The 22,895-nt window shown below is 41.6% G+C and overlaps 2 protein-coding genes across 2 annotated transcripts in view; both read right to left on the bottom strand.

Moving 5' to 3' along the window:
* The window catches only part of LOC106586723 (ras and Rab interactor 2), a 48,329-nt gene extending 44,489 nt beyond the window's left edge, over positions 1–3,840 (bottom strand). The window contains 1 exon segment of the mRNA XM_014174293.3: positions 3,628–3,840. The gene's annotated coding sequence lies outside the window, so the exon portion shown is untranslated.
* Positions 3,841–4,318: 478 nt separating this feature from the next.
* The window catches only part of LOC106586478 (sodium/potassium/calcium exchanger 3), a 69,533-nt gene continuing 50,956 nt past the window's right edge, over positions 4,319–22,895 (bottom strand). Inside the window, exons 4-17 of the mRNA XM_045707069.2 lie at positions 20,363–20,437; positions 19,534–19,618; positions 18,746–18,849; positions 16,087–16,161; positions 12,769–12,794; positions 12,492–12,545; positions 11,623–11,756; positions 10,638–10,798; positions 10,099–10,381; positions 9,665–9,831; positions 9,376–9,490; positions 9,101–9,213; positions 8,940–9,005; positions 4,319–8,695 (exon numbers count right to left, since the gene is read on the bottom strand). Of these exons, the coding sequence (XP_045563025.1) occupies positions 8,543–8,695; positions 8,940–9,005; positions 9,101–9,213; positions 9,376–9,490; positions 9,665–9,831; positions 10,099–10,381; positions 10,638–10,798; positions 11,623–11,756; positions 12,492–12,545; positions 12,769–12,794; positions 16,087–16,161; positions 18,746–18,849; positions 19,534–19,618; positions 20,363–20,437 (1,611 nt within the window). The 3' untranslated portion in view covers positions 4,319–8,542. The remainder of the gene's footprint in view (positions 8,696–8,939; positions 9,006–9,100; positions 9,214–9,375; positions 9,491–9,664; positions 9,832–10,098; positions 10,382–10,637; positions 10,799–11,622; positions 11,757–12,491; positions 12,546–12,768; positions 12,795–16,086; positions 16,162–18,745; positions 18,850–19,533; positions 19,619–20,362; positions 20,438–22,895) is intronic.

The following is a 22,895-nucleotide window of genomic DNA, read 5'->3' as shown; positions in this document are numbered from 1 at the left end:
GTGTGTGTGTGTGTGTGTGTGTGTGTTTTAAAGCCACCGGTACAGTCTGATCCTGTGAAAGCGTTCAGTGGGATATGTCTTTGGGGAACAAAAGGGCGCAATCCTCACGGCTGTAACTTGAGTGCCTGCTTCCTGATGACATCACCCACTCCAAAACCATGGATATTCCAATGTCGCCTCAGAAGGCAGAGAAATGTGTCTAGACTGCATTTGCAATCTCTGACTTAGCCCATGCTCTAGTTCAGGGGTTCTCAAACTGAGGTCCAGGGACACCTGGTGGTCCGCAACGGGGCACCAGGGGGTCAGTGGAAGAAAAAAATATATATATAGTAGGGCTGTCCCTGAATAAAAGAAATCTTGGATGGATGTAAAAACAGACTTTGTTTACTTGCTGTTTGAGGCACCGAGTTTATATAGCCCTTATATATACTACGGCTGACGCCATTAGGTCGACTGGTCGATTGTTTGGTAGATAGGCTGTTGGTCGTCCGAGAGTTGTGAGCTAAGACAATTAGAAATACTATCAGATCCCCAAATGGGCACATTTCTAAGATGAATTTTGTGCGCAGGCCAGGTAGCCTAGGCCTACTTCTATATGCGTAATCAGGTGCACGTCCTTACTCAATATTGACAGGAGTATTCCAAGCAAAAGACAACTCATAAATTGACAATTGGAATGAAATAAACCCCCCAAAATTCTCACAAGTGTAGCCTAGGTTGTGCGCTCTGCAAACAACGTGTCCACTCCTACAATGACAACGGTAAGACTGTAATAATGATATATTGAATGCATTAACAGAAATTACCATAACCAAACGCACATTATAGATTAGAAATTATGGTAATTAATTGTAAAATTACTACTGGTGATACTGGTGTGCCATCCCCGCGGCCTCCACAATGGATTAGTCCACTCAGACAGGTATGAATCAGACAGGTGTCTTGTGGGCCATACATTTTTTTGTATATATTTGCCAACTGCTGGACTAAAAAAATCTTGGTCGACCAACAGTCTATCGACCAAACAATCGACCAGTCGACTAAATGGGGTCAGGCTTAAAATATACATATTTTTATTTTTACCCATTTATTTTTTACTAAATTAAATAATGGTTTTATTATACCTACAGAACAAGTTGGGTTAAAATGTTATCAATCTTTCTTTCTTTCCTATCCTGTATTTCCTATATTTTTTCATCAATATGCAAATAGCCTTTGCACCTGCCTGTCTTACTCTGCACCAGTGATAGTCACTGCGAAGCTTGAGAGCTGCATGTGGCTTTCAGGAACTTAACTGGCGGCTCACAAAAATATATGATTTATTTAGTAGGGGGTCCACGCCCAGCGGCTCATGTTTGAGGGGCCCTTCGTACACTACAGTAGCCGGCCCTGTTTGGGTCAGGGAGCTAGAGGTTTACGTAGCAGGTATGCATAGGCTGTTAAGAGCCTGTATACATCCTAGACATGCAGCTTTCAGACTGTATACCTACATGTGTAACTACTCTGTCACACATCAAGGTTTCTGGTGAACAAAACAAGTCTACAGTCCAACATCCACAAACACCTGTTGGACCAACAGCTATCAGACTTAAATCTCAGTCTCAAGGTAGCTTATACAGTAGAAAACAAAGACTCCTGGCTACTAAAATAACCTTCCATGCTCCCCTCCAAAAGGAAAAAAAACACCTGGAATGAGATAAAGACAGTATCTGGCTTAACTTACAGTGAGGACATGGTCTGGGCCTGGCTATGGGAAACAAGGGACTATTACCATATTAACAAAATCAAGCCATGGTAAAAACCTGCTGTCCATTTGTAAAAAAAAATCCTATCTGCTGATTCATATCCTCGCAACAGTGTAACTACCCACCAGTAGCCAAAATCTCTCTCCCTTGAACTTTAACCAGGAAAAAGATCCAAAATCTCTCTCCCTTGAACTTTAACCAGGAAAAAGATCCAAAAATGATTATTGACAAACATCTGGTAACAATTGCTGACCAATGGGGTTGCAGGAGATGCAGTGGATTGTGGTATGTTTTCTGTATGTTCAGGTCTAGACAGGTCTGCGCAATGTGTCCTCCAATGTTTTCCATGCATTCTTCTTGGATGGAAAGACGGAATGGACAGCTATGGGGAGAAAGCCCACTATCACTTCACAGAGTAGCAAGGGGAGAGAGATAGCATACTGCCTCCATACTTTTACTTGAGGATATGTTAGTGATATACGATGATATGTTTGTATAGGTGTAACAGTGTAGGTTCCATCCCTCTCTTCGCCCCAACCCGGACTCGAACCAGGGACCCTTGCACACATCAACAACTGACACCCACCGAAGCATCGTTACCCATCGCGCCACAAATGCCGCGGCCCTTGCAACACAAGGGGAAACCCTACTTCAAGTCTCAGAGCGAGTGACATCACTGATTGAAATGCTATTAGCGCGCACCACCGCTAACTAACTAGCCATTTCACATCGGTTACATAGGGGCAAGTACTGCATATCTAAACACATCAAACTGAACCAGGTCAGGTCAAACGCGGTCGAAGTAACTACACCTCTGAACATGACCGTAGCAGACTAGTAAATGGTCTAAAATCCCCTTTTGATGTCTGTTCCAGACATATTCCTGCTTCTTTTAAACTTGTTCCAAATCTCTTGGCCAAACAAGTAGCATACCCATGAATGACTAAAGTTGGCTAAGTGTACTGTACTCAGAATTGGAGTTAAGTCTATAGATAAGACCTAGTCAAATACAGCACATTGGACAGGAGGAATTCTTATTTGTGCCAGGAGAAATTGGTGCAAGTGTTATTACTCTTAGACTGGAAAAGCATTAGACTAAGAGATGTGTTACTGCTTGATGTGTACAAATGAATTAATCTACATTATGCATCCCTTTGGACTTTCCAAGTAAGTCTGACTTGATACTACAGGCCCCTCATAAAAACTCACATCCAGACTTGCATATCACTAAGTGGAAAGGTTATGTCTATATGGACATTCCTTTGTCAGCTATGAGTTACACCCTCATCATTTTAACACTATTTAAAGCGGCAATCAGAAGTTGAAATAATAACAAAGGAGCTCCATGCCCCTGTTTTGGTAAAAAGCTGAGGGATGGGGCTGGAGAAATGCAATCACTCTCAAATTTATAGACAGAGCTATGGATACAAGCACCGACCATTCATGATATTAATAGTATAGTTTTAACCATGTCTTTAGGCTGAATAAGTTTTTGTGTACTTTTACTTTGTTTACAAACATATCTATTTTGGGTTCTGATGTGGTATGACAGCTCATGATGCATTTACAAGTTATATTCTTCAAGTATCAATGGGTACATATCAGTAATTGAAGTCCAACATTGGATGTAGCAACAGCTGATTGCCCCTTTAATGTGCCTTCTTTTGTTAGACTTTATTCAACAAGAAAGACCAAGTCTCCGATAAACTATACATTTTTAAGTAAACTAAAATCTGTATTTATGACAATATCAAAAGAATAAGCAATCATTCGTTTACAGTTCACATCTCAATTGGTCATAACGACAATATTGTTAAAACTGCATCAGCAAGAAAGCAATGTTTGTAAACACTTAAGGATAAAGAAGGCGTAAAGTGCTTACCTAAAGACAAAGTCCAGTCTTCTTGTGGCAGACACCACGCAACTCCAAGTGGTCTATGCGTGGTGCAACGCGAACTCATAAAGTTTTACTTTTGTTTCATATAGTTTAGCATTATATTGTATAGTTTCATTCTTGCCAAAACGTCTCCATTGCACAACTCCAGTTCAGTTCTGTACACCTCGCTCAGGCTTAACCCTCTCCGGGCAAAACACTGCAGCGCGAGTGCTAACTTCTAGATCACATGACCAGTTCTGCAACGTCTTCATGCGCTGATGGGGACACAAACCTACTATTTATTCTTCATGTACTGTAGGCCTATAAACATACAATTATTCCACAGTTCCTTAGATTGATTCATTTTTCAATATAGTGGGAGATTAGAACATCTGCAGGACATTGGTGTAAAATGCTGAACCAAAACACCCCCCAAAGACTTTCAATCAAAAGTAGCCTACTGTGCCAAATACATGACAATCACTACAATGTATAACTCAGCTACCCTATGTCCATAAGCCTTATTCAACCTTTGTCCACATGAATTCCTTCCTTTGGTGTTCTCACCCTGCCGATTTTCCAATGAACACTTGTCAGGTGTAAAAGAGGTCTTCTGAACTCAATGGGTCTTTCCTGGATAAATAAAGCTTAAATAAAAAATACAATCACAATAATAACAATGTAGAAACTATTGTACTGTATGTAAATCTGTTTATTGCAAGAAGACCCCTGGGAGCAAAATATGACCGAATCCCTCCTAAACACAGAGTACTAAGAGAGGCAACGTTAACCAGAGGCCCTCACGAAAGAAAATGAGGATTTACAAACAATTCCAAAGACATGACTGTAAAATGATATTGGTTCTTGTTGGAACCTATTAGGGAAGTAGGCCTACATTCTAAATACTGTATTGTTTCAAATAAATATGCTTGTCGTAAGTTATTTAAACACCGTTTATAATAGCCTATATTCCCTTTTGATATGAACAGTATAATAACAGAATCAAAACAGAGCCTTTTGATCATGAAATACCTTAATTCAAATGTACACACGAAAATAATTAGACTTATTATGAAGAGACATGCAGACTAACAGAAAATTCCTCTTTCATTCACTTAAAACTACCCAAACTGTTTTCTATGTGCCAAAAACAATAATCTTATTGTTTTACTCCCCCTAATTGAAAATGTACAAATACAACACACTGAGTCTGAGGACCATTCATGTGGCTACAAAGCATCAAAAAGATAGCGGACTGGTCCTTTAATCTGGTAACCATGGCAATCCTCATAAAAGTAAGCCATAGTAGACATTCCCAGTTAGCACATCTCCACTGTTGGTTTGAACACATGCTGTGGATACAAAGCACTGATACAAAGTGGCAATACTGTTGTTGACAAAATATGTTACTGTTTTGGCTCAAACACATTAACACATCCACAATTGTTGTTGGTTTGAGGCCTTAACTGAATACATGAACCTGTATTCACAAAACGTTTCAGAGTATATGTGCTGATTTAAGATCTGGTGGGTCTGTTAATTCATAATGAATAAGATTATTTGGACAGCTGGGACCTGATCCTAGATTAGCACTTCTACTCTGAGAATCTGTGAATATGGGGCCTGGGATATTACAAGAGTTTAAGAAGCACTGTTTAAAGAATACATGTGTTGTGCGAGAGTGAAAGGTTTGCTTGCTAGAAACTGTAGAAACTGACACCGTTATTACTAAGAGATATCAAATCTAATTCAATGGCTCCCAAATGAAACTTAAGTGAATGCCTTCTGGTGGCTAAACCAGTCTAGTTAATGTGCCATGTACTGCATCTGCCAAAGTGTTCATATTTACAACAAATGCTGCAATATATACTATTTGAAATAAGAACTATATAAAACTTAGAAATGATAAAGTTCTATATTCTTAAATATAAACAACATAGTCATTTTTCCAGTATTTTGATTATATAATTGGTACACTGAATCTCAATAACATAGAAAGAACATAAAGCATTCCATTTACAACTGGATCCACATTTCTTCTGATACCGATAGAGCAGACATGATCTGTGAATAGATTAATCCATAAATAAATAAATCATGATTATGTCTGCTCATTAACAATATTTTCCATGGTCCTCCCCCACCCCCACCCACAGGCACTCATGCGTGGTGCAGACACACACACAGACAACGCAAACACACACACACACACACTTCAATCCAGCTTTAACTCGACAGTGTACTTTCATACATCACCTACTATTCGAAAAATACTTATTTTCCTTAAGTAGAAATGTTGTACTCGAACTGAGTAGAACATATTCTACTATTGCGTAGAAAGTATTCTACAAGATTCTATAGCCTAAAAGGGTCCTAAAGTTCAGTAGTTACAGTTACATACAACTAGATGCTGTACAACAGAAACAGATTATATAACGTATCTCTATTCAATAAAGTGACGGTGCTGGAACTCCAGGGATATCCCTTATTTACAATAATTTTGGGATAAATTAGGAAAAATATACAGCACCTGTAAAACGTTTGGACACACCTACTCATTCAAGGGTTTTTTTCTACATTGCATAATAATAGTGAAGATATCAAAACTATGAAATACATATATGGAATCATGTAGCAGCCAAAAAAGTGATAAACAAATCAAAATATATTTTAGATTCTTCAAAGTAGCCACCCTTTGCCTTGATGACAGCTTTGACACTCTTGGCATTCTCTCAACCAGCTTCATGAGGAATGCTTTTCCAACAGTCTTGAAGGAGTTCCCACATATGCTGAGCACTTGTTGGCTGCTTTTCCTTCACTCTGCGGTCCAACTCATCCCAAACCATCTCAATTGGGTTGAGGTCAGGTGATTGTGTAGGCCAGGTCATCTGAGGCAGCACTCCATCACTCTCCTTCTTGGTCAAATAGTCCTTACAAAGCCTGGAGGTGTTTTTGGTCATTGTCCTGTTGAAAAACAAATTATAGTCCCACTAAGCGTGAACCAGATGGGATGGCGTATCGCTGCAGAATGCTGTGGTAGCCATGCTGGTTAAGTGTGCCTTGAATTCTAAATAAATCACAGACAGTGTCACCAGCAAAGCACCCCCACACCATCACACCTCCTACTTCATGCTTCATGGTGGGAACCAAACAAGCAGAGATCATCCATTAACCTACTCTGCATCTCACAAAAACACGGCAGTTGGAACCAAAAATCTGACATTTGGACTCATCAGACCAAATGACAGATTTCCACCAGTCTAATGTCCATTGCTTGTGTTTCTTGGCCCAAGCAAGTGTCTTCTTCTTATTGGTGTCCTTTAGTAGTGGTTTCTTTGCAGCAATTCGACCATGAAGGCCTGATTCATGCAGTCTCCTCTGAACAGTTGATGTTGAGATGTGTCTGTTACTTGAACTCTGTGAAGCATTTATTTGGGCTGCAATTTCTGAGGCTGGTAACTCTAATGAACTTATCCTCTGCAGCAGAGGAAACTCTGGGTCTTCCTTTCCTGTGGCGGGCCTCATGAGAGCCAGTTTCATCATAGCGCTTGACGGTTTTTTGCAACTGCACTTGAAGAAACTTTCAAAGTTCTTGAAATTTTCCGGATTGACTGACCTTCATGTCTTATAGTAATGATGGACTGTTGTTTCTCTTTGCTTATTTGAGCCGTTATTGCCATAATATGGACTTGGTCATTTACCAAATAGGGACATCTTTTGTATACCACTACTACCTTGTCACAACACAATTGATTGGCTCAAACGCATTAGGAAGGAAAGAAATTCCACAAATTAACTTTTAACAAGGCACACCTGTTAATTGTAATGCATTCCAGTTAACTACCTCATGAAGCTGGTTGAGAGAATGCCAAGACTGTGCAAAGCTGTCATTAAGGTAAAGGGTGGCTATTTGAAGTATCTCAAATATAAAATATATTTTGATTTATTTAACACTTTTTTGGTTACTACATGATTCCATATGTGTTATTTCATAGTTTTGATCCCTGGAATGAGCAGCTGTGTCCAAACTTTTGACTGGTACTCCCACATATATTTGGATATATTTGGAGAGAAAGTAACTCAAGAGAAACTGTACTGTACATAAATATTTCTTACTGCAAATAGAATAGATTAATATGAACTCTCCCTGACAGCACAAAGCTAAAGGAATAGACTCGCGATTAGCATGTCATGCTATCTTACACTTTGCGAGAAGAAATGGCTGGCATGAGAGCATCACTGTTTGGTCAAGTCACTACAGTGCACTCAGTTTAAACAAAAATATCCTCCTCCTCTTCTTTGATTCTTGTCGCTTCACCGAACGGTTGAAAAACCAGACCAGTCTAAGTGAGAGCGATATGTCAATACACTTCTCCATGTCAATATTCTCTTCAAATATTTACAGCCAGCACACATGGAATCCTGTCACACATCCATCTTAACTTAAAACACCTTAAACAATATGTATAATATTTATATCCAAACATGTACAAAGAGTAAGAAAATAACACAATCCTATTGGCTATCAATCGCCATTAGCCAATCATTTTCTCTCAGTCAGTTAGCAGCTTATACATCGACGTCGATGATAATACAGTTTAGTTTATCCAAACCAATGTCTTCAGTTTCCCTGGCAACAGAAAGCTAACAGGAAGCAGTCACTACTACTTGGTTGACCTTTGACCTCATCATGTTCCAATGGGACTTTCTCTTACATCTTCTCTTCTCCAGCCAAAACCAGACGAACGCAAATCTCTGTTCATCTTTCGCTTGTATTGCACCAAAGATAAATTAAACAACTATTATTTCAAGATAAAAATCCACTCGAGGGTGGGGCGAGCAGACAGGGAGCAAAGACCTGTGGCAAAGACATCCTCCGGGAGCGAAAGCAGGAGGAAGAGGAGGAGGAAGAGTACGAGGATCAGAGGATCTCGCGACACATGGGCAGGTTGACGAAGATGAAGACGTTGAACTCGATGAGGACGGAGAAACAGACGAAGACGGCATACATGAGGAGACAGGTCAGACCCAGTCGACGGTCCAGAGTCCATTTGTTTAAGTGGACGCCCAGCACCTGAGGACAGAGGAAGAGAGGAGGAGGGAAAGGAGAGATTAAATTTGATTTTGAGTTAACATAGTACACTACATTTCTGTGTGCTTCATAGATAGACCATAGAGAGTGATAGGTTGTTGGAGGTATTCTAGGTAGGTCACAGGTGAAAACATTAGCACAACACACTGGTTTATAGACAGTTGTTTTAAAATAAAGTTGAAGCTAGTATTGGGGTTAGGCTGATCCGAGTACAGCCTGTACTCACTGTGAGGAACACTGAGGCCAAGAGCAGCGCAACAGAGAAGATCAATCCTCTACTGTTCAGAGAGATCTGAAGAGGACACAGAAACATGATTAGCTCTAAGCCTGTCTCCAATGTTGGGCAATAGTAGAAAAGATAACATGGGTAATAGTAGGAATACTCACAGTTGATCCATAGTCAATGCAGAGGGTCTGTAAAAGCCAGGGCAGGCCAAGGCCCACCAGAATATCAAACACATTGCTACCAATAGAGTTAGAGATGGCCATGTCTCCCAGACCTAGACAGAAGAGGAAAATCTATCATAATACATTGTATTATAACACCGTACTTGGTGTGTGCAGTACCGTAGTTCAACAGCTCTGTGTAACTTCATAAAAGACACGTGTTGTGGAGTTGGTTCTGATGGAGTGGTCTCTCTGTGTCTCTCTCCCTACAGTACCTTGGCGTGCCACGATGAGGCTGGCCATGCAGTCTGGAACACTAGTCCCCGCCGCCAGGAACGTGATGCCCATGATGACATCAGGGATGCCAAGCGTGTACCCAATCACAGTCACCTATAGTTTATGACAACATGGCAGTCGTACCATTAGAATTGTAACCAAGGCTAGAATGGAACTGTCACACAGCATGTCAATTACCAGACCTCAACACTGTAATCCCGTTTGAGAGGACAGCTGGAGCCAAGGCTAATATGACATTTAGTAAATAAAGGTTAAATAAGAACTCACCATCCAGACCATAATGTAGGAGAAGCCAGCTATCCACATGGTGGAGGTGACGAAGGAGACCATGAACCATCTCTCCCAGCGTGGCTTGGCACAGTTCGGGATGGTGAAGAAGAGGAGCAGGCACAGAGGCCAGCACAGCAGCCACTTCATCTTGTTACACACACCCGCTGGAGGAGACGGAGTGGGACAGAGAGAGAGAGAGAGAGAGAGAGACAGAGACAGAGACAGAGAGAGAGAGAGAGACAGAGACAGAGAGAGAGAGAGAGAGAATATTTTATATTTTTTATAATTGAATTGAGAGAGAGAGAGTGAATGAGACAGAAACAGAGAGAGAGAGAAAGAGAAGGGGATTGGAAGAGAGAAAATGAGCGTCAGTGAATTGAAATATGTAAAACATAGAATAAAGAAAATAGACATATAAGATGATCACACACCTGGTGGTCTGTGAGGGACCAGAGGTCCTTCGTTCTCGTCCTCTTCCTCCTCTCCTCCGTCGTTCTCATTATTATCATTATCCTCGTTCTCGTTTTCCGTCTCATTCCCCGACTCCAGGACCCCCTGACCAAGGCATCTCCCGTTCAGCCCTCTCTCGGCCCCGCCCGTCCTGCCGTTCTCCAGACCCCGCTTCTCCGGAGCCCTGGCGGCTGCAGAGTCTGAGTCTCCGTTGGTGATGTGTTGGTTGACCCTGGTCTCACTGGTGTTGATCACCCTCTGTCTCTGCACACACATACACACAATACTGAGTCAATGAGAGAGAGATTGAGTGTGTGTGTGTGTGTGTGTGTGTGTGTGTGTGTGTGTGTGTGTGTGTGTGTGTGTGTGTGTGTGTGTGTGTGTGTGTGTGTGTGTGTGTGTGTGTGTGTGTGTGTGTACAGACATGTGTGTGTGGAGGGTGGGGTGTAAATGTCAAATTCATACAGTACATGTGTATGTGTGTGTGTGTGTGTGAATGTCTGTGTTACCCTAATCTTACCTCATTGATGAGCATGCGTGAAGCCATGGCTAATCGTGTCCTGGGGGAGAAGTGGCTGGTGATCATGATCCTCATGCCAGCCTCAGAGAAGGACAGCTGGTGGGGGTAGGCTGACAGTAGCTCATCCACCATCAGCACACTGGGCTTACACTGGAAGTTAGCTATGGGGACAGACACAAAATGGCCACATGGTTACTTCTTCTCTAATAGTTTCTCAATGAGAGAAGGACAGCTGGTGGGGGTAGGCTGACAGTAGCTCATCTACCATCAGCACACTGGAAGTTAGCTATGGGTAGTCACAAAATGGCTACTGTTACCACTAACAGACTGGTGACACAAGAAACTCATACATACACGTGTGTACCTTCCACTGAGTGCCTTAAAGGGATTCTTCAGGATTTTGGCAATGAAGCCCTTGATCGACTTCCCCAGAGTCAGATGAACTGTGTCCAGTATGAAGGAAGTTGGAGGTAGTTTCACGAGCCAATGCTAACTAGCGTTAGCGCAATGAGCTAACACTAGTTAGCAATTGCGCTAGCACTAGTTAGCAACTTCCTTCAAACTGGACGCAGTGACATAAAAATGGTATCCATGAGTTCATCTGACTATGGGGAAGTAGATAAAGGGCCTCGCCAAAACCCTGAAGTAACTGAAACTGAGATACTACAATAGTTCCTTTTTCAGTGGAACCACCACAACTATCAAAATAATTTCAAGGTAAACTGTATTTCTCTGTATTGTACCACAGAAGGTCACAGTTTATTTGGATAGCTCAGATACTCATACCATCAACAAACTATCTGTGATAAGCAACTTGCTAAGGTTATGGTTAGGTTTAGAATAAGAGTTAGGGTAAAGGGTTAAGGTTAGTAGATAGTTAGTTGAACAGTTAGTGATAGTCTGTAGATATACTATCCAAGTAAAGTGTTGCCCCACAGAAGCCTGATAATGCGATGTCATATCTGTGTGCCACCAGGGTAGGTACCTTTCTTCAGCAGGACGGCAGTGGCGTCACAGGTGACATTGTCCTCCAGGTCAGTGCTGCCCGTCAGACCGTTGGCCAGACTCACGGAGCTCTTCTTCCGCCGGTCAAAGTAGCGTCTCGCTCTGCCGTTAAACCTACATACACAAGTGATGAAAATTCAGTTCAGAGATAATGAGAATTGAGTAGAAAGAGTTTACATAAGTATGCAGACTTTCCTGTGAGTAACAGTGTAATACATTTGCCTCAATGTACAGTATCTTTTATTTTATTTATTTATTTCACCTTTATTTAACCAGGTAGGCAAGTTGAGAACAAGTTCTCATTTACAACTGCGACCTGGCCAAGATAAAGCAAAGCAGTTCGACACATACAACAACACAGAGTTACACATGGAGTAAAACAAACATACGGTCAATAATATAGTAGAAAAATAAGTCCGTATACAATGTGAGCAAATGAGGTGAGATAAGGGAGGTAAAGGCAAAAAAAAGGCCATGGTGGCGAAGTAAATACAATATAGCAAGTAAAACACTGGAATGGTAGATTTGCAGTGGAAGAAAGTGCAAAGTAGAAATATAAATAATGGGGTGCAAAGGAGCTAAATAAATAAATACAGTAGGGGAGGAGGTAGTTGTTTGGGCTAAATTATAGATGGGCTATGTACAGGTGCAGTGATCTGTGAGCTGCTCTGACAGCTGGTGCTTAAAGCTAGTGAGCTAGATAAGTGTTTCCAGTTTCAGAGATTTTTGTAGTTCGTTCCAGTCATTGGCAGCAGAGAACTAAATGACTGAATAGCGCTTGGTCCAGATGGGAAGTGTGTGTGTTCCTGGTGTGTGATGATGTGACTGCCAGATGATGCTCATACTCACTTCATGATTAGAATGTAAAAGAGGTACATCACGTTCAGGACTAGAGACTCCCACCTTGAATACAATATAGAATAGAATGAATCCAACTTTATTGTCCATGTGAACAACGGAAGTGTCTTCTGCTCTGTTCTTAGAGCACCCCCCCCCCCCCCCCCCCCCTCATCACACATACAGTTGAGACGAGCACAGGTGAATCTAATTCAAAACACACCACCGCAGAGACTTATCAACTGATTATCAACCAACTGAATATCAAGAGAAATGCATTTTTACATACCATGTAACCTCCCCGTCGTAGATAAACTGCGAGGAGAAAGAGAGGGATTGATCATATTTAGGGAAAGGGAGAGACGTAATAACACAATCTCCCTGCATTTCCTATACTGATTATTAAAGCAACGCTATGTCTATCTTGACCACCAGAGGGTACGCCAACACCAGAGCTTTCCTCCATGACAGAACCAGGACAAAAACACCTGTTACTCAACATCTGATTCATTACAGTCTAACTTAGCCAATGTCAAGTGGAAAAATACAGTACTTCTCTTTCTGCGGATGTATGTGCTGTGTCATCATGCTTCATGCTAAAAGGCTAACATATACCCAGAACTGAAGATTATCCAGTGAGTCATTGGCATTTCATACTACTATTATCCAGACAGTAGAGTCAAAGGCATGTTATAATTCCAGGTTGGCATTTATTGACATGAATCTTGTTCTGGAGGCAGCTCTGCAGAGTGGTCACTAGCTGGCACAGCCATGAAGACATAAAATCTGATTTTAAACCTAACCCTAACCTTAACCACACTGCTAACCCTTAATGCCTAACCCTAACCTTAAATTAAGACCAAAAATATCATTTTTAATTTCATGTATTTTTACAATACAGACCACTTTGACTTTGCAGCTGGCCCATCTAGGGGAGAGATCGACATTTACTGGGGGGCTGGTCCAACTCAAAAAAATGCATCCCCTCCCCACAATAGCCTATTTATTTATAGTTTTTTAGGCTAATTCCTAAAATAATAATTGTCCACCTCATGGTCAGAGATTTGAGCTCTAAATGCATCAGGGCATTGCATGCATAGGCCTTTAGACTTAATATCCCCACTTTATTTTAAGAATGTGAAATGTCAGACTAATAGTGGAGAGAATTATTTATTTAAGCTTTTATCACATTCCCAGTGGGTCAGACGTTTACATACACTCAATTAGTATTTGATAGCATTGCCTTTAAATTGTTTAACTTGGGTCAAACGTTTCGGGTAGCCTTCCACAAGCTTCCCACAATAAGTTGGGTGAATTTTGGCCCATTCGTCCTGACAGAACTGGTGTAACTGAGTCAGGTTTGTGGGCCTCCTTGCTCACACACACTTTTTCAGTTCTGATCACAAATTTTCTATAGGATTGAGGTCAGGGCTTTGTGATGGCCACTCCAATACCTTGACTTTGTTGTCCTTAAGCCATTTTGCCACAACTTTGGAAGTATGCTTGGGGTCATTGTCCATTTGGAAGACCCATTTGTGACCAAGCTTTAACTTTCTGATGCCATCTATTTTGTGAAGTGCACCAGTCCCTCCTGCAGCAAAGCACCCCCACAACATGATGCTGCCACCCCCGTGCTTCATGGTTTGGATGGTGTTCTTCAGCTTGCAAGCATCCCCCTTTATCCTCCAAACATAACGATGGTCATTATGGCCAAACAGTTCTATTTTTGTTTCATCAGACCAGAGGACATTTCTCCAAAAGTACGATCTTTGTCCCCATGTGCAGTTGCAAACTGTAATCTGGCTTTTTTTATGGCGGTTTTGGAGCAGTGGCTTTTTCCTTGCTGAGTGGCCTTTCAGGTTATATCGATATAGGACTCGTTTTACTGTGGATATAGATACTTTTGTACATGTTTCCTCCATCTTCACAAGGTCCTTTGCTGTTGCTCTGGGATTGATTTGCACCTTTCACACAAAAGTATGTTCATCTCTAGGAGACAGAACGTGTCTCCTTCCTGAGCGGTATGACGGCTGCGTGGTCCCATGGTGTTAATACTTGTGTACTATTGTTTGTACAGATGAACGTGGTACCTTCAGGCATTTGGAAATTGCTCCCAAGGATGAGTCAGACTTGTGGAGGTCTGCAATTTATTTTCTGAGGTCTTGGCTGATTTCTTTTGATGTTCCCATGATGTCCAGCAAAGAGACTCTGAGTTTGAAGGTAGGCCTTGAAATACATCCACAGGTACACCTCCAATTGACTCAAATGATGTCAATTAGCCTATCAGAAGCTTCTAAAGCTTTTCCAAGCTGTTTAAAGGCACAGTCAACTTAGTGTATGTGAACTTCTGACCCACTGGAATTGTGATACTGTGAATTATAAGTGAAATAATCTGTCTGTAAACAATTGTTGGAAAAATTACTTGTGTCATGCACAAGGTAGACGTCCTAACCGACTTGCCAAATCTATAGTATGTTAACAAGAAATTTGTGGAGTGGTTGAAAAACGAGTTTTAATGACTCCAACCTAAGTGTATGTAATCTTCCGACTGTATATATATAGCCTTTATAAAGGAAGAGAAGCTTAGGCCAAGCCCTAGAGAGATAGAGATATGCCATTGCATGCTATGACACCGACATGCATTTCTTCATGTCCGATGGCTACTGCGTCTGCTATACATATATAGGAGTACAGAAGGGGGCTAATTCGTACATTTTAGATCAGACTCTTTTGTATAACGATAAGCATTAGATTATAGGAGTAACTCTGGTAGGCCTGAAACAGACTTCCTCAGCTCAAGTCAGTCGTAGTGCCGTGGCGCACTGCCTTCATATCATCGGCCGGCACTAGCTAAAGCTTAATAATAGCCACACCAAACCTTCACCAATGTTTTTTTAACTTTATTCGGTTAATGTCAAAAGTCAGTCAAGCCATTGTTTATAGGGAAAATACGAGCAGAAGAGGGAATGTAAACCAGGGAAAAAACTCACTACCCTCCCAGTAAATGTTCGTCTGTCCCTAGCGGACATCGCTCAGTTCTGCCTCCAGGGCAAAATTCATGACAATAAACGTCAACCTACATTCCAATAATACCATGTATGGAGGGTCAGTTCAGTTCAGATGTCCTTTATCTACATCAGTCAGACCCAGTGTTGTGTTTAATTGGGAGGAGTGATGCGTGATGAGTCTGTCTGCACATCAGAGCAGGGTTCTCAGACAGACTGGTCCAGCTGATGCTCTCTCTCTCACTCACTCACTCACTCACTCACTCACTCACTCACTCACTCACTCACTCACTCACTCACTCACTCACTCACTCACTCACTCACTCACTCACTCACTCACTCACTCACTCACTCACTCACTCACTCACTCACTCACTCACTCACTCACTCACTCACTCACTCACTCACTCACTCACTCAGAGAACTCAGGCAGGGAGAACTCAGGCAGGGAGAACTCAGGCAGGGAGAACTCAGGCAGGGAGAACTCAGGTGTTGGCACGCTGTTTGTGTGTGTGTGTGTGTGTGTGTGTGTGTGTGTGTGTGTGTGTGTGTGTGTGTGTGTGTGTGTGTGTGTGTGCGCGCACGCGTAGTTGGCCACTTACTGCAATGAGGGCTGCGATAGAGAGCGTGTAGTAGGCGGAGTCTCTGAGTAGTGTCCAATGGGAGAGCTTCACAGCCTAGAGACAGATGGAGAGAAGACAAACAGGTCACAAACAAAAGACACAGCATTATCACACTGATGAACTGCAGTCAAGCATACCCTCATGACAGCGCTTTGTATTCCCGGCGGTTCGACGCAAACAATAACGATTATAGCTCCAGCTCCCTCATAAGCATACCGAGACCCACGAAGAGCTCTTGAGTTGACCTGAATAGATCCCACTACGTACAAAGGACAAGCAGGCAGTGCTCACCTACTCCAAAAAGGTGGCGGTGTATCCATTGATTTTACATAATGATATGCAGCGCAGGCAGCCTACCACACAGTGACTAATGCGTTATAGAGCCTGGATTTAGCATGCAAATCAACCCACACACACTACTACAGCAAAATACATATCTTCCTTAGAGAAACACAGTCAAGCCCTAGCCTGGTCCTGTTTGTGCTGTAGAGCAAACTCCTATAGTCATGTCATGCTAGACAGCACCAACAAATCTGGGATCAGGCTATCCAAAATGTAAAGCTCATAATGTCTTCCTATGAGAAACACGTAGCCAAAGTCTGGTCCCAGATCTGTTTGCGCTGTATAGCCACAATAGACCATACAAGTTAGCAAGATGGAAGAAACTGATCTCTACTAGACAAATAATAGTGAGGAGTATTAATATGACTTTACAGTAATACACTGTATTCCTGGCAGTATTAAGATGACTTGACAGTAATACACTATTGCCAGGCAGTATTAAGATGACTTGACAGTAATACACTGTTTCCTGACAGTATCAAGATGACTTGACAGTAATACACTGTTTCCTGGCAGTATTAAGATGACTTGACAGTAATACACTGTTTCCTGGCAGTATTAAGATGACTTGACAGTAATACACTGTTTCCTGGCAGTATTAAGATGACTTGACAGTAATACACTGTTTCCTGGCAGTATTAAGATGACTTGACAGTAATACACTGTTTCCTGGCAGTATTAAGATGACTTCACAGTAATACACTGTTTCCTAGCAGTATTAAGATGACTTCACAGTAATACACTGTTTCCTGGCAATATTAAGATGACTTGACAGTAATACACTGTATTCCTGGCAGTATTAAGATGACTTGACAGTAATACACTATTGCCAGGCAGTATTAAGATGTCTTGACAGTAATACACTGTTTCCTGACAGTATCAAGATGACTTGACAGTAATACACTGTTTCCTGGCAGTATTAAGATGACTTGACAGTAATAGACTGTTTCCTGGCAGTATTAAGATGACTTGACAGTAATACACTGTTTCCTGACAGTATTAAGATGACTTGACAGTAATACACTGTTTCCTGGCAATATTAAGATGACTTGACAGTAATACACTGTTTCCTGGCAGTATTAAGATGACTTGACAATAATACACTGTTTCCTGGCAATATTAAGATGACTTGACAGTAATACACTGTTTCCTGGCAGTATTAAGATGACTTGACAGTAATACACTGTTTCCTGGCAGTATTAAGATGACTTGACAGTAATACACTGTTTCCTAGGAGTATTAAGATGACTTGACAGTAATACACTGTTTCCTGTCAGTATTAAGATGACTTGACAGTAATACACTGTTTCCTAGGAGTATTAAGATGACTTGACAGTAATACACTGTTTCCTGGCAGTATTAAGATGACTTGACAGTAATACACTGTTTCCTGGCAGTATTAAGATGACTTGACAGTAATACACTGCCTCCTGGCAGTATTAAGATGACTTGACAGTAATACACTGTTTCCTGGCAGTATTAAGATGACTTGACAGTAATACACTGTTTCCTAGGAGTATTAAGATGACTTTACAGTAAGACACTGTTTCCTGGCAGTATTAAGATGACTTGACAGTAATACACTGTTTCCTGGCAGTATTAAGATGACTTCACAGTAATACACTGTTTCCTGGCAATATTAAGATGACTTGACAGTAACACACTGTTTCCTGGCAGTATTAAGATGACCTGACAGTAATACACTGTTTCCTGGCAGTATTAAGATGACTTTACAGTAATACACTATTTCCTAGGAGTATTAAGATGACTTGACAGTAATATACTGTTTCCTGGCAGTATTAAGATTACTTTACAGTGATACACTGTTTCCTGGCAGTAGGCCTTTACTTCCTTACATAATGGACAATCTCAGATCAAATCCCTATAATGTTATGTTATGTCAGATGATTTCAGGCTTGGCACGGCATGGTGCAGGGATCTGGACAGGGAGAATACATGTTACAGTAGACCAGTAAGGCAGGCTATGGCTGTACAGATGTGATACTGTAACTGTGGTCAGTTCATCATCAAAATGTATGGTGCACTGTACAGGCAAATGTATATGTACTCAATTTGTATACAGTATGGAGAATATATGTTGTTATGGATATTCTTGCACAATATATATGGACACTGTATGTAGCCTATATTTATATCTATAAAGCTGTATTCTGTAGATATATGTATGTACTGTATATATGCTACGCTGTATTGAGATATACAAGCAAGTCAAAATACCAAGAACTCATTCAGAAACCACATTTTTCTAAAACGACATAACAGTATGACATGATACCTGGCCAGCAAAGATTCCACACACTCCGATGATGCAGAGGATGTTGAAGACTGCTGATCCCACAATGGTCCCCACACCCACATCTCCTTTAGTGATGAAGACCCCTGCGGCGAGGACACACATGTACACACAGTATGACACGGCACTTTGTCCTTTTTTAACATGCAGTCTACTCCGACAGATTCTGACGTCTCTAGTCTTAGCGGCGCTGTGTGTGTGTGTGTGTGTGTGTGTGTGTGTGTGTGTGTGTGTGTGTGTGTGTGTGTGTGTGTGTGTGTGTGTGTGTGTGCGTGTGCGTGCGTGCGTGCGTGCGTGCGTGCGTGCGTGCGTGCGTGCGTGCGTGCGTGCGTGTGTAGTGGCCCAGGATGACTGGATGTGATACATTGACAGTGGGATCAAACAACTGCCCCCGGCTGTCACAACACATATAAACAGCTCAGCCACGTCAAAGGGTTAAATTAAACTACAGAGTCTTGTTCTAAAACCTTCTCTGTTTACAGTGAATACAACAGTCTGCTTCTAATCTACAGTGTTATCAAAAGCGCCAATCTAAAATACTGACGTCAGCGCACTGCTTCTCATCAGCTTCTCATCAATGTTCATTTCAACTCTATTAATTGGATTAACATGTAATATGTTGTTAATCCCTATACAGGTTCCTCTTCTACTGGTGTGTATGTGTGTGTGTGTGTGTGTGTGTGTGTGTGTGTGTGTGTGTGTGTGTGTGTGTGTGTGTGTCCATGCTAGTGAGTAAGTATGTGTATTGCATGTGTGTGTGTTTGTGTTACCTATGACAGAGGTGAAGAGTTCAGGGGCGGAGCTTCCAGCTGCCATAAAGGTTGCCCCTGCTACATCCTCACTGAGATGAAGACGCTAGAGAGAGAGAAGAAAGAGAGAGAGAGAAGAAAGAAAGACAGAGAGAGAGAAGAAAGACAGAGAGAGAGAAAAAGAGACAGAAAGAGAACGAGAGGGAGAGAGAGCGATAAAGACAGATAGAAAGAGAATGAGGGAGAGAGAGAGAGAGCGAGAGAGAGAGAGAAGAAAGAGAGATAGAAAGAGAACAAGAGGGAGAGAGAGAGAGATAAAGAGAGATAGAAAGAGAATGAGGGAGAGAGAGAAAAAGAGAGAAAGAGCAAGAGAAAGAACGAGAGAGAGCGAGAGAAGAGAGAGAAAGAGAGAGAGAGAGAGAGAGAGAGAGAGAGAGAGAGAGAGAAGAGAGAGAGAGAAAGAGAGTGTGAGAGAGAGAGAGAGAGAGAGAGAAAGAGAGTGTGAGAGAGGTAATAGATAGACAAAGGCAGAAGTTGAGACTTGTCAACAGAAGCTTCACAGTATATCAGTGTAACACTGTAATAAGATGGAAGTGGCACAGGATCCAACATGTCATTGAGAAGAATACCACAGCCTAACCCTTGACCCTGAACTGAACTGCGACCCTAACACACAGAAGGACAAACAGCAACATAAGCACCACTTATCCACATCCTGTTAAGCTGCATCCCAAATTGCACCCTATTCCCTATATAGTGCACTACCTTTGACCAGGGCCCATAGGTTAGTAAACTACATATGGAATAGGTTGCCTTTTGGGATACAGACTCTGTCTTTGTCCATACATACCTCACATATCTTCTCCAGCGAAGGGACAAAGTAATCGTCACAAACCAAGGCCAGGGCAATGAACATATACATGGCCTAAAAGGAAATAGACACAGAGAGGAAAGAAAACAGGGGGGTGTTCATTGAGTAATAATTGGGGTGGACAATTTCCTATTCTTCTTGACTTTTGTATCTATTCTCAATGCTTTTCTATCTGAACATTCTGTAATATTGCGTAACATTCTGTAAACAGTATACTCTCCTGAACAGACCCGAGTAAATATGTTAGAGACACATGGATGGAAACCACCATCTGAATTTCATAAGAACACACTGTAGATGATGTGTCAGTGATATTGGACTAAACATGGCTTTATACATGCTGATGGCTAGCCAACAACCTAACTGCAAAGCCCGCCAAATCATAATATCCAAATCTGGTTTACTATAATACAAAAATCACTGGTACACTAATATCCTTCAAAACAAAAAGACAGACAGAATTAGTTTACCCCCACAGCCACACAGAGACAGAGGGAGAGAGAGGGAGAGAGGGAGAGAGAGAGTGCGAGAAAGAAAAAGAGAGAAAGAAAGAGAGAGGAGAGAGAGAAAGAAAAAGAAAGAAAGAAAAAAAAAGAGAGAGAGAGGTAATACAGGACAGAGGGAAAGAGAGCGAAAGAGAGAGAGACAGATAGACAGACAGAGAGAGAAACAGACAGGCAGAGAGAGGAAGAGATCATAGACACCACACCATGGTTGAATAAAAACACAGGTAAAGAAAACCCTTCAACCCTGTCACAGTGCCATTAGCCTCTGTCTCCATCAATGGGCCTGACCAGGTAGGAGGGGTGGGGTGGATTTGTTAATTTGGTGAATCAGGGGTCAGAGGTAAAGTACAATCCCTGTTAGAGATTTTAATCTGGGTGTGGAATCACATGGGGTTGAGATCAATGTTAGAGACAACAACAGATGGCAGTTAACAGAGTTGTAATACTGTGGCAGTATTATGAAGTCCCGTTATGACAGGGCAGAGTGTGTTTTTGTGTGTGTGTGTGTGTGTGTGTATGTGGGTGGGTGTTTTTTTTAGACACAGCATCGTCTCTGTGCTGTCTCTGTTTTTAGACACAGCAGCTTGTTGCTGTTGCCGGTTGGTTGAGTAAGAGTTTTTGATTGGTTGAGTTTTTTTGGGGAACAAGGGAATTCCAAGAAATGACATGATCTTTTCATAGCGGACTAATCCTCTCATGCTTACATGAGTGAATGGGGTCATCAAGGCATAATAGCGGTTTTGGAGGGAGAGAGATACAGTGCCTTCTGAAAGTATTCAGACCCATTGACGTATTCCACATTTTGTTGCGCTACAGCCTGAATTCAAAATGGATAAAAATAGATATAATCTTCACCCATCTACACACAATACCCCTAAATGACAAGGTGAAAACATATTTTTTTAGAAATGTTGCAAATGTAATGAAAATGGAATACAGAAATATCTCATTTACATAAGTATTCACACCCCTGAGTCAATACATGTTAGAATCACCTTTGGCAGTGATTACAGCTGTGAGTCTTTCTGGGTAAGTCTGAGCTTTGCACATCTGGATTGTACAATATTTTTTTTACATTATTATTTGAAATATTCTTCAAGCTCTGTCAAGTTGGTTGTTGATCATTTCTAGACAGCCATTTTCAAGTCTTACCATAGATTTTCAAGACGATTTAAGTCAAAACTCTAACTAGGCCACTAGTTGTTTTGTCGCATTGGTAAGCAGCTCCAGTGTATTTGGCCTTGTGTTTTACGTTATTGTCCTGCTGAAAGGTGAATTTGTCTCCCAATGACTGTTGGAAAGCAGACTGAAACAAGTTTTCCTCTAGGATTGTGCCTCTGTTGAGCTTTATTCCGTTTCTTTTTATCCTAAAAAAGTCCCAGATGACAAGATGACTGTTTTAAAGTCCCCATTGGCCTCATGGTGAAATCCCTGAATGGTTTCCTTCCTCTCCGGCAAATGAGTTAGGAAGGACGCCTGTATCTTTGTAGTGACTGGGTGTATTGATAGACCATCCAAAGTGTAATTAATAACTTCACCATGCTCAAAGGGATATTCAATGTCTGCTTATTTGTATTTTTTTTCTACCAATAGGTGCCCTTCTTTGCAAGGCATTGGAAAAACTCCCTGATCTTTGGGGTTGAATCTGTGTCTAAAATTCACTGCTCGACTGAGGGACCTTACAGATAACTGTATGCCACTAGGCACACTGGCTGAATCAACTTTGTTTCCACGTCATTTCAATGAAATTACCTTGAACAAACGTGGAGGCCCATCAAACAAATGGAAATGGTACATGTGATCTATTCCCCTCATACTTGTTCCTCTCCTTCCCTACATCTACCCATCCTCTGTATCACCTATGCCCTCTGCCCTACACACCTCCACACATCCTGCCTGCTCACCCTACCTTTAAAACCCAGCCTACAGAAATGCCCAGCGTTCCGCTTTATCCTCCCACCACACACACAGGCCTCACACACAATTACAAACATACACATTCCCCA

This window comes from Salmo salar, chromosome 02 (assembly GCF_965601325.2).
Source record: "Salmo salar chromosome 02, fSalSal1, whole genome shotgun sequence".
Classification (NCBI taxonomy): Eukaryota; Metazoa; Chordata; class Actinopteri; order Salmoniformes; family Salmonidae; genus Salmo; species Salmo salar.
The sequence above is the reverse complement of the archived record's forward strand: the minus strand, read 5'-3'. Positions and strand labels throughout refer to the sequence as shown.